The 9,952-nt window shown below is 47.1% G+C and overlaps 2 protein-coding genes across 2 annotated transcripts; both read left to right on the forward strand.

Moving 5' to 3' along the window:
• The first annotated feature begins 442 nt into the window (after positions 1–442).
• Positions 443–7,718, forward strand: LOC137002168 (endonuclease domain-containing 1 protein-like). The gene is made up of 3 exons (XM_067361671.1): positions 443–763; positions 7,284–7,524; positions 7,687–7,718. The coding sequence occupies exons 1-3, from the start codon at positions 443–445 to the stop codon at positions 7,716–7,718; spliced, it is 594 nt and encodes a 197-aa protein (XP_067217772.1).
• Positions 7,719–8,026: 308 nt separating this feature from the next.
• Positions 8,027–9,445, forward strand: LOC137002169 (endonuclease domain-containing 1 protein-like). Its single transcript, XM_067361672.1, has 2 exons — positions 8,027–8,350; positions 8,915–9,445. The coding sequence occupies exons 1-2, from the start codon at positions 8,027–8,029 to the stop codon at positions 9,443–9,445; spliced, it is 855 nt and encodes a 284-aa protein (XP_067217773.1).
• Positions 9,446–9,952: the final 507 nt, after the last annotated feature.

Below are 9,952 nucleotides of genomic sequence, written 5' to 3' on the forward strand. Positions count from 1 at the left end.
TTTTTTTGTCTTGTGAACTAAATGCAAACATCTTTTATGTAAAACATCTTACTCAGGACAGTACTAAATAAAAAATAACATGCATTTTGTATTACTTTTTCTTGCAACTGTAGTTTTTACTTCAAGTCTTCGTATGGTTCTGTGATGACAAAAGTTGTGAAGATTGTTAGCTTTGGTCTGCCATTTTTTGTTTTAATTCTTTATTATTGTTTTACCAGCTGCCAGTGTGTGAAATCTATGAGTCTATTTCTTATCAACTCAGTGAGAGTTGAGTTCATAATAATGAGCATATGTGGGCGTTGTCTCTATTGGTACACTATTTAAATGTGAACAGGGAATTCATTCAGAGAGGTTTGAGTTTGAATTGTTAAATCTTTCTGTGGAACTGCATCTGTGTTTCTACAATCCCTTCATCTTTATTTTTTGGTTTGTGATTGAGTATATGCAGATGAAGATGTGTCTGTTTGTCATCTCAGTGTTGTTGGTGTTTGGCTTGCCTTTCATCATGACTGAAGTTGTAGATTCATTTAATACATGCAGTCAGTTTTTTTTTAACAAACAGACTCCAGTGATTCCTGGCATTCTGAAGAATTCAGTCTCAAAGAATAACCGCTACAAATTAATCTGTCAGAAATATAACAACGCTTACAGATTTGCAACTCTCTACGACACAACAAATAGGATCCCTGTTTTCTCAGCTTACAAATACACTGAGAAAGGATATTTCAAAAGACCAAATAAGGAATGGATGACTGAGTCTGAGGTAATGTTTTTCATAGTCATTTTTTTCTTTCTCAATGATTTATTATGTCTATAGAGATAGACCTTTATAATGTAGCCTATGTCTGCTATATGTGCTCATTATTATACACATATTGTACAATAATCTATTGACATCTTAGTTTACTCTTTTCTGTAAATATTCTATTTGCTGTTTCAATAAATAGTTAAAAAAAAAAGAAAATTCTGTCATTATTTGCATGAGCCTCATATTAACAAAAAAAGCGTCTCGGTTACGTATGTAACCCTCGTTCCCTGAAGGAGGGAACGGAGACGTACGTCAGTAGTGACCGACGAATTGGGATATCGCTAGAGAGCCCCTATCAGCTTCGAGAGAACTAAAACAAGCCAATGGAATTGGCGTGCGATATTTGCATAATGCGCACCTCCCCTAACAGGTGGATATAAAAAGGGGGGCAGATGCAATCGCACTCTGTTTTTCGCTGAGGAGACAACCGGTGTCCGCACTGCAGCGAGGGTACAGAAACTGTGGCGACGGGACGTACGTCTCCGTTCCCTCCTTCAGGGAACGAGGGTTACATACGTAACCGAGACGTTCCCTTTCAGTCGGTCACTTTCGACGTACGTCAGTAGTGACCGACGAATTGGGATCCCAACTAAAACGCCACAGTTACGAAACCCCTTCCAGTGCCCAGCGCAGGCTCTAGCCGCCCGACGCACCAAGGGGACGGAGAAGGGGCGAGCTTACGCCGGGAAGTCTACTGCTGTTCCGATATACCCACTAAGTAAACTAGACTACACTGGGGAAGCGAACCCGTAAGGAACGCTGCGGAACCACTACCTACCCAGAGGGGAAGGAATTTACATGGAAAACATATGGACTGGCCCGCAGGGCAGAACGCATATGAGTCCCTGGGATGGCTCCACCTGAGTAGGGGGAGACTCATCTGACAGGAGAAAGCAGAAGCTCTGCTAAGGGAAAGACACGGGCTCACCGTAGGGAGTAACCGTGGACAATACACATATGGAATCACTCACGTAGAGGGATTGCAACATATGGAACCCAACCAACAGACAACATCGAAGATGGATGTTGGTCTGGCATCAGACACTCCGCAATGCCCGAGCCGAAGGTGGAGGTGGAGGAACTCGACAGGGTTCACCGAACGGGGAACACGACTGGAGTCAACAGATGCACATATCCTGCCCAGGGGGCGGGAGTGGCATTGCAAGCCGACACGAGCACAGGTTCAACGCGTCTACCGGCTGGTGGAAGCGAGTACACGGGAAGAACCAGCTTACACGTAAGCTAAAAACCCTAGCAAACGTGTTGGGTGTCGCCCAGCCCACAGCTCTACAATCTGTCAGCGAGGCGCCATGAGCCAGCGCCCAGGAAGAGGCCACTCAGGTGGAGTGGGCTCTCAACCCGAACGGGCAAGACACGCCCTGGGAACATAAGCCAGGGCGATGGCATCCACTAACCAGTGGGCCATCCTCTGCTTGGAGACAGCCTTTCCCTTCTGCTGGTCTCCGTAACAGACAAAGAGCTGATCTGAGGTCCTAAGCTTCAAGTTCTATCCACGTAAACACGCAGGGCGCGAACTGGAAAGAGCGAAGCTAGGGCTGGGTCTGCCTCCTCCGAAGGCAGCGCTTGCAGGTTCACTACCTGATCTCTGAAGGGAGTGGTAGGAACCTTGGGCACATATCCAGGCCGGGGTCTCAGGAAGACGTGAGAATCCCCAGGCCCAAATTCCAGGCACGATTCGTCGACCGAAAATGCGTGCAGGTCCCCTACCCTCTTAACATGAGGCCAATACAACCAGGAGGACGGTCTAAGAGACAGTACTTTTAACTCGATTAATTGCAAAGGCTCAAGGATGACGCCGAAGTTAGCTAAGAACTAAGGTGAGATCCCTAGAGGGTAAGGTGGGTGGGCAAGGAGGAATCAGTCCCCTCGCCCCCCTCAGGAACCTGATGATCAGACCGTGTTTCCCCAGGGCTTGCCATCAACTGCATGGAGATGTGCAGCGAAGTGGCAACATACACCTTGAGGGTGGAGGGAGACAGCCTTCGCTCCAAGCCCTCTTGCAGGAAGGAAAGCACAGATCTGACCGAGCATGATCGGGGGTCCTCTCGTCTTGCGAGAGGAGCACCATTCAACGAATAGGTTCGACTTCAACGCATAGAGGCTCCTCGTGAAGGAGCTCTAGCGGAAGTGATGGTGTCTACGACCGCCTGCGGGAGATCACCCAGAACCTCCGCATCCCGTCCAGGGACCACACGTGGAGGTTCCACAGGTCGGGACGCGGGTGCCATAGGAAGCCCCATCTCTGAGTCAGGAGGTCCTTCCTCAGAGGAATCGGCCAAGGAGGGGCTGTCGTGAGGAGCATTAGGTCCGAAACCCGGGTCCGAGTGACCAATATGGAGCCACTAACAAGACCTGCTCCTCATCCTCCCTGACCTAGCACAGGAGCTGTGCGAGAAGGCTCACTGGGGGAAAACGCATATTGCGTAGGCCCCGGGGCCAGCTGAGTGCCAGGGTATCCGTGCCGAGCGACTCGCCGGTCAGGGAAAACCACTGGCCGAGGGCAGTTCCTGGGGAGGCAACAGGACTACCTGGGCCTCGCCGAAGTAGTGCCAGATCAGCTGGACCATCTGGGGATGGAGCCGCCACTTGCCCGCAAGTGGAGGCTGCCGTAAGAGCTCGTAGGCTGCACGGTTAAGCACACCTGGGACATGAGTGGCCTGAAGCGACCTCAGATGCTTCTGACTCCATAGCAAGAGATGGCAGGCGAGTTGCGATATGCGACGGGAGCGTAGACCAGCCTGATGGTTGATGTACGCAACGGCCGCCGTGCTTGTCCGAGCGGACCAGTACGTGCTTGTCTGACAGCAGCTCCTTGAAGCGGCCCAGTGCAAGACATACTGCTAGCAACTCGAGGCAATTGATATGCCAATGCAGTCGAGGCCCCGTCCAAGACCCGAACCGCATGCCCGTTGTACATGGCCCCCCATCCGGTGGTAGAGGCATCTGTGTGGACCACAGCGTCCAAGGGGTACTCCCGCCCGCAGGAACAAAGGGTCCGACCACCGGATGAGGGTAGGGCGGCAGCTCCGTGTCACGAGGACACTGAGCGTGCTGCGCTGCCATGGCCATCTCGGGACCCAGTCGCGGAGCCGGTGTTGAAGCGGCCTCATATGGAGCAACCTGAGCGGCGAAACGCGGCTGCAGATGCCACATGCCCCAGGAGCCTCTGAAGTCTCTCAGTGGGGCCGCCGTCCTGCGCTTGAGCGAACTCAGGCAGTTCAACACCGACTGGACGCGCTCCTCAGAGAGGCGCACAATCCAGGCGACCGAGTCTAGCTCGAGACTGAGAAAAGAGATCCTCTGCCCGGGGGCGAGTTTGCTCTTGTCCCAGCTGACCCAAAGACCCAACAGGCTGAGGTGAGCTAAACCATCTCCCTGTGTACGCACAACTGCTTCGCGAGCTGGCCAGGAACAACCAGTCGTCGAGGCAGTCGAGAATGCGAACGCCCTGTTCCTTGAGGGGAACAATGGCCACCTCCGCAACCGTGTAAGGCGTGGAGCGACAGGGCCAGCCCGAAGGGTAGGAGTTTGTACTGACATGCTCGACCCGAGCGCAGAATCGAGACATGAAAGTATGCATCCTTCAGGTCGAATGCTGCAAACCAAACCCCGGGACGGACGCACTCGAAAATGCGCTTCTGCATGAGCACCTTAAACGGCAGCCTGAAGGTACCGGTTCAAGACGCGCAGATCCAGGATTGGCCATAGCCCACCGCCCTTTAGGGTACAATGAAGTAGGGCTGAACCTGACTTCAAATCGGCTGGAGGGACCGGCTCGATTGTATCCCTCGCCAGGAGGACAGCAATCTCCACTCGGAGAACAGGTGCAATGTCCAACGACACCTAAGTGAAGTGGACACCCCTGGACGCCGGAGGACACCGGGCGAAATGAATCGCATAGCCGAGTCTGATAGTACGCATGAGCCAGCGGAACGGGCTGGGGGCACTAACCAGGCCTCCAGACACCGAGCCAGCAGAACCAAACGCACCACAGACGTACCGGGGGTGGGGCAGCGAACCAGAGTACAGGGACCCGACTCGGGCGGCGTGGTAGCGGCCCAGAGTGTGATCAGACTCTGCGAGGTAGCAGTGCGTATGGGAGACGGCACACGGGGCGCGGCCTGCACCAACACACTGACACCTGCTGGCGAGGTGAGAGGGGGCTGGGAGTAGCAACGCGGGGCGCTGCACATCGCCAGCCACACTCTTGGGACGTAGAGGATCGGAAAACAGTTCTTAGTGGGTACCGCTGGACTCCGGAGAGCCAGCGGCGGAACAGACCAATTCTCCACCCGGCCCTCCTCTGGGGAGAAAGAACCGTTTACGTCAGCTCCAGGTCGCCATATCTCCAGGACCGTCTCCCGCTAGTCAGGTGACTGCGGGTTGAGCGGGCTGGGTTCAAGGCCAGTTTGTGAGATGAGCGCATCGAGAAAGCACACTTTGACGACGGCACATCCCAGCAAGACTCGCCAGGGGTGTTTCTGGACCACCATGGTGGACATTGTCTGGCCAGGGGCCTGCGCTTTGATTTGCATCCTGCGTAGCTCAACCCCGACTCAGAACTACCCACATGCAATGAGTGCTTTGACCTACTGCAGACTTGCCAGGGGCCAAGACTCATGCAGGGCAGAGGTGGTGTGCCCGTAGAACTGCCACCCCACCCTAGGGGGTAGAGAGAGAGAAAAAACTTGTAGTGCAGATTATGACCCTCTTGGCGTTCCATATTAACGCCAAAAAAGGCCACAAACTACCAAGTTTTTTCATGCACATCCGGGCTAAGCCAGGGGGCGGGGCAAGGCGAGTATGCGTCGCACGACACCCCCAGGGGCCCGGGAAAGCATGGTTGCCAAGTCTGAATCCGATTCGGCATGAGCACGCCACAACCGTGGGACGCTCAGCCTCATCTTCATGTTCAGAGCCCAACAATACTCTCTCCAATGTAGCAGTCGACATCTGATCCTCTGCTGGAGCCCTGACTAAGATGTTAGGTCCTCCATATTTATTTTAAGGAGGACCAGCAACACGTGCAGAAGCTACCAGCCATGTTGGACAGTGAACGTGGCCGCCCAACTGGACGACACACGGCACCCTGGGCACCGACGTGGCCATGTATCTAAACATGATCCACCCACGAACATAGTCACAACATGTTTGCGATGCACTAGAGGAGTGGGGGGCCCACGGAGAATGACTCGGCGGGTATTGCCCCACTGTGATCCTCTGGTCACCCAGGCTTATTAACCAAAGTAGCACTTTTCTGATTCAGAAAAATAACTAGATCGGGGAATAAGTGAGGGGACTCCACCTCATTAAAGGCAGCCGAGTCTCGACCGTGCATCTAGAGCGCCAGACAGCGCGCAGGGTTGCCGTGGCGCTGTCAGCCGGCAATTCGACGGCACACGGCGCGCTGAGCGCTCAAGCCCTTACGAGAAAGGCGAGCAAACAACGCGCCGACGTGGACATATTTCCATAAGAAAATATGACCACCCACAAACACAGTCTCAGCACGCTAAGCAGACATGAGAGAAAGTGATCGTGGCCGTCAGAGAGGATAGGAAACGACCGCCTCCAGAAACGCACAGACAGAATGACATCTTGAAAAAGACGCAGTGTCTGTCTGTGAAGCTCTTTTAGAAGGGGAAACTTCAGCTCTTTTGTGTCGAGACACACAGGGAGCGTCACGACGTGTTTAGAAAAACACAGGAGGAACCAGACCAAATCGCAGACCAACCAGTGGAATTACAGCGGAACGCTGGGAAAACAGTAGATGTTTCCACCCGGCTCACTCCAACTCGCGACCTCGCTGCAGGTGTCGTCACACCAACACAAGCGCCGAAACTTCTTCAGAGGCTTGAAGTTCAAACAGCCGCAGGATACCAGGTAGGCTCCGAAGCGAAAGACAGAGTGCGATTGCATCTGCCCCCCTTTTTATATCCACCTGTTAGGGGAGGTGCGCATTATGCAAATATCGCACGCCAATTCCATTGGCTTGTTTTAGTTCTCTCGAAGCTGATAGGGGCTCTCTAGCGATATCCCAATTCGTCGGTCACTACTGACGTACGTCGAAAGTGACCGACTGAAAGGGAACTGTTATTTTTTCTCTGAAACGGAATTTTTTTTTTTTTTTTTTTTTTTTTTTGCCATGTGGCCATGTGTGTCAAGATCCAAAAGAAGAAAGAATTTGAACTTAAAGATTTGTTTGTTTGCTTACACAAAAATAACTTCATGATAACTTGAATAACTTGAAATATAACAAATATTTTGTATTCCACAGGAAACATGCAGGTTTAAAACAACATGAGTAAATGACAGAATTTGCATTAATATATATATATATATATATATATATATATATATATATATATATATATATATATATATATAAAACCTCACTATAATAGTGAGGTTTATCTCTTAGTGTTTTAGTGACTGTTTCTCTTTATTTTAAACACAGCTTGATCCTCCTGTTGCTGAGATGACTGTGCCATGTTTAAACCAGGCAATCAATGCAGACTACTGCAATAACTGCTATGAATTGAATCGCGGCCACTTGTTTCCCTGCTGTCATGCAGCTGATTTAGAAACTGCTGAATCTACATTCACACTGACCAATGCAGTGCCACAGAAGATCAGCTTTAATGCCGGCAGTTGGAGTCGCATGGAAAAGGAGACCAAAGAAAAAAACCTAGACATTCGCATACTTTTGAATGGGGCCATTTTAATAAATTCAGCTATTTTTTTTTTTTTTTTTGTCTTGTGAACTAAATGCAAACATCTTTTATGTAAAACATCTTACTCAGGACAGTACTAAATAAAAAATAACATGCATTTTGTATTACTTTTTCTTGCAACTGTAGTTTTTACTTCAAGTCTTCGTATGGTTCTGTGATGACAAAAGTTGTGAAGATTGTTAGCTTTGGTCTGCCATTTTTTGTTTTAATTCTTTATTATTGTTTTACCAGCTGCCAGTGTGTGAAATCTATGAGTCTATTTCTTATCAACTCAGTGGGAGTTGAGTTCATAATAATGAGCATATGTGGGCGTTGTCTCTATTGGTACACTATTTAAATGTGAACAGGGAATTCATTCAGAGTTCATTCAGAGAGGTTTGAGTTTGAATTGTTAAATCTTTCTGTGGAACTGCATCTGTGTTTCTACAATCCCTTCATCTTTATTTTTTGGTTTGTGATTGAGTATATGCAGATGAAGATGTGTCTGTTTGTCATCTCAGTGTTGTTGGTGTTTGGCTTGCCTTTCATCATGACTAAAGTTGTAGATTCATTTAATAAATGCAGTCAGTTTTTTTTTTTTAACAAGCCTCCAGTGATTCCTGGCATTCTGGAGAATTCAGTCTCACGGAATAACAATCGCTACAAATTAATCTGTCAGAAATATGAGAAGGCTTACAGATTTGCAACTCTCTATGACACAACAAATAGGATCCCTGTTTTCTCAGCTTACAAATACACTGGGAAAGGAGTTTTCAAAAGACCAGATATGGAATGGATGACTGAGTCTGAGGTAATGTTTTTCATAGTCATTCTTTTCTTTCTCAATGATTTATTATGATGTCTATAGAGATAGAGCTTTATAATGTCTGCTATATGTGTGCATTATTATACACATATTGTACAATAATCTATTGACATCTTAGTTTACTCTTTTCTGTAAATATTCTATTTGCTGTTTCAGTAAATAGTTTAAAAAAAAGAAAATTCTGTCATTATTTGCATGAAAAAAGCTGTTATTTTTTCTCTGAAACAAAAAAAGTTTTTTTTTTTTTTTTTTTTTTTTGCCATGTGGCCATGTGTGTCAAGATCCAAAAGAAGAAAGAATTTGAACTTAAAGATTTGTTTGTTCCAAAATTAACTTCATGATAACTTGAAATAAAACAAATATTTTGTATTCCACAGGAAACATGCAGGTTTAAAACAACATGAGTAAATGACAGAATTTGCGCATATATATATATATATATATATATATATATATATATATATATATATATATATATATATAATCCATATAATAGTGAGGTTTATCTCTTAGTGTTTTAGTGACTGTTTCTCTTTATTTTAAACACAGCTTGATCCTCCTGTTGCTGAGATGACTGTGCCATGTTTAAACCAGGCAATCAGTGCAGACTACTGCAATAATTGCTATGAATTGAATCGCGGCCACTTGTTTCCCTGCTGTCATGCAGCTGATTCAAAAACTGCTGAATCTACATTCACACTGACCAATGTAGTGCCACAGAAGATCAGCTTTAATGCTGGCAGTTGGAAGCGCATGGAAGACGAGACCAAAGAAATCATGGACACATGCAAAAATAACAACAATAAAGTTTTAGCCCATGTGCTGACCGGAGCTATACCTGGTAACAATAAAATGAAAGAGAAAGTGAACATTCCCTCTTACATGTGGATGGCATTCTGCTGTTACAACAGTACGGAAAATGCATGGGTCTCCCAAGCTTACTGGGCACCAAATGAAGAAGAAAAGCCCAAAGAAAAAACCATCAGTAAAAAGAGCCTGCAGAAATTACAGGGATTTCTGAATGCAGACTTTGTGCAAAATGTACAACTGTTTGAGAATAACTGCAAACTAAATATCTGATCACTGAATAATCATTTATTCTGCTTATTGGATTAGAAGTCCATCAAATGCTTTCTTTGAGCTCTTCCAGAATCCTAACTTAGCATTGTGCTCTTAATTCATAGCTCTCCCACATCTATTAAACACACGTCTGTGATCATATTATATTGAATTGTGTGCAAACTGTATTTTCTCTAATAAAGCTTGTGCAAATGTTTACATATCAGAGTCATCTCACTGACTGAAGAAAAAGAGGAATATCGGGGTGTAGTGGTGTTTGTAAGGACAGCAATTTCACTACAACTTAAGAAGGAAACAAAGTTGTTTATTGGCACCATCAAAAATGAGATCAGAGTTTGCAAACATACTATCAACAGAAATAAAAGACCCTTAGGCCTGCTGGTAGGGGTTGCACTGACTAGACTAGTCGACTTTATTGCTCTGACATGACGTTTTAAAGGGTAAATAACACACACAGTTTCCGCCAATACCATGTTAATCTTGAGTACCTAAAATTTAGTACTGCAT

This window comes from Chanodichthys erythropterus, chromosome 15 (genome assembly GCF_024489055.1).
Source record: "Chanodichthys erythropterus isolate Z2021 chromosome 15, ASM2448905v1, whole genome shotgun sequence".
Lineage (NCBI taxonomy): Eukaryota > Metazoa > Chordata > Actinopteri > Cypriniformes > Xenocyprididae > Chanodichthys > Chanodichthys erythropterus.

Coding starts and splice junctions, on each gene's coding strand:
- LOC137002168 (XM_067361671.1), top strand. CDS start 443: ATGCAGATGAAGATGTGTCTGTTTGTCATCTCAGTGTTGTTGGTGTTT. Junction 764..7,283: donor AATGGATGACTGAGTCTGAG/GTAATGTTTTTC, acceptor TTTTAAACACAG/CTTGATCCTCCTGTTGCTGA. Junction 7,525..7,686: donor AGAAAAAAACCTAGACATTC/GCATACTTTTGA, acceptor TTGCAACTGTAG/TTTTTACTTCAAGTCTTCGT.
- LOC137002169 (XM_067361672.1), top strand. CDS start 8,027: ATGCAGATGAAGATGTGTCTGTTTGTCATCTCAGTGTTGTTGGTGTTT. Junction 8,351..8,914: donor AATGGATGACTGAGTCTGAG/GTAATGTTTTTC, acceptor TTTTAAACACAG/CTTGATCCTCCTGTTGCTGA.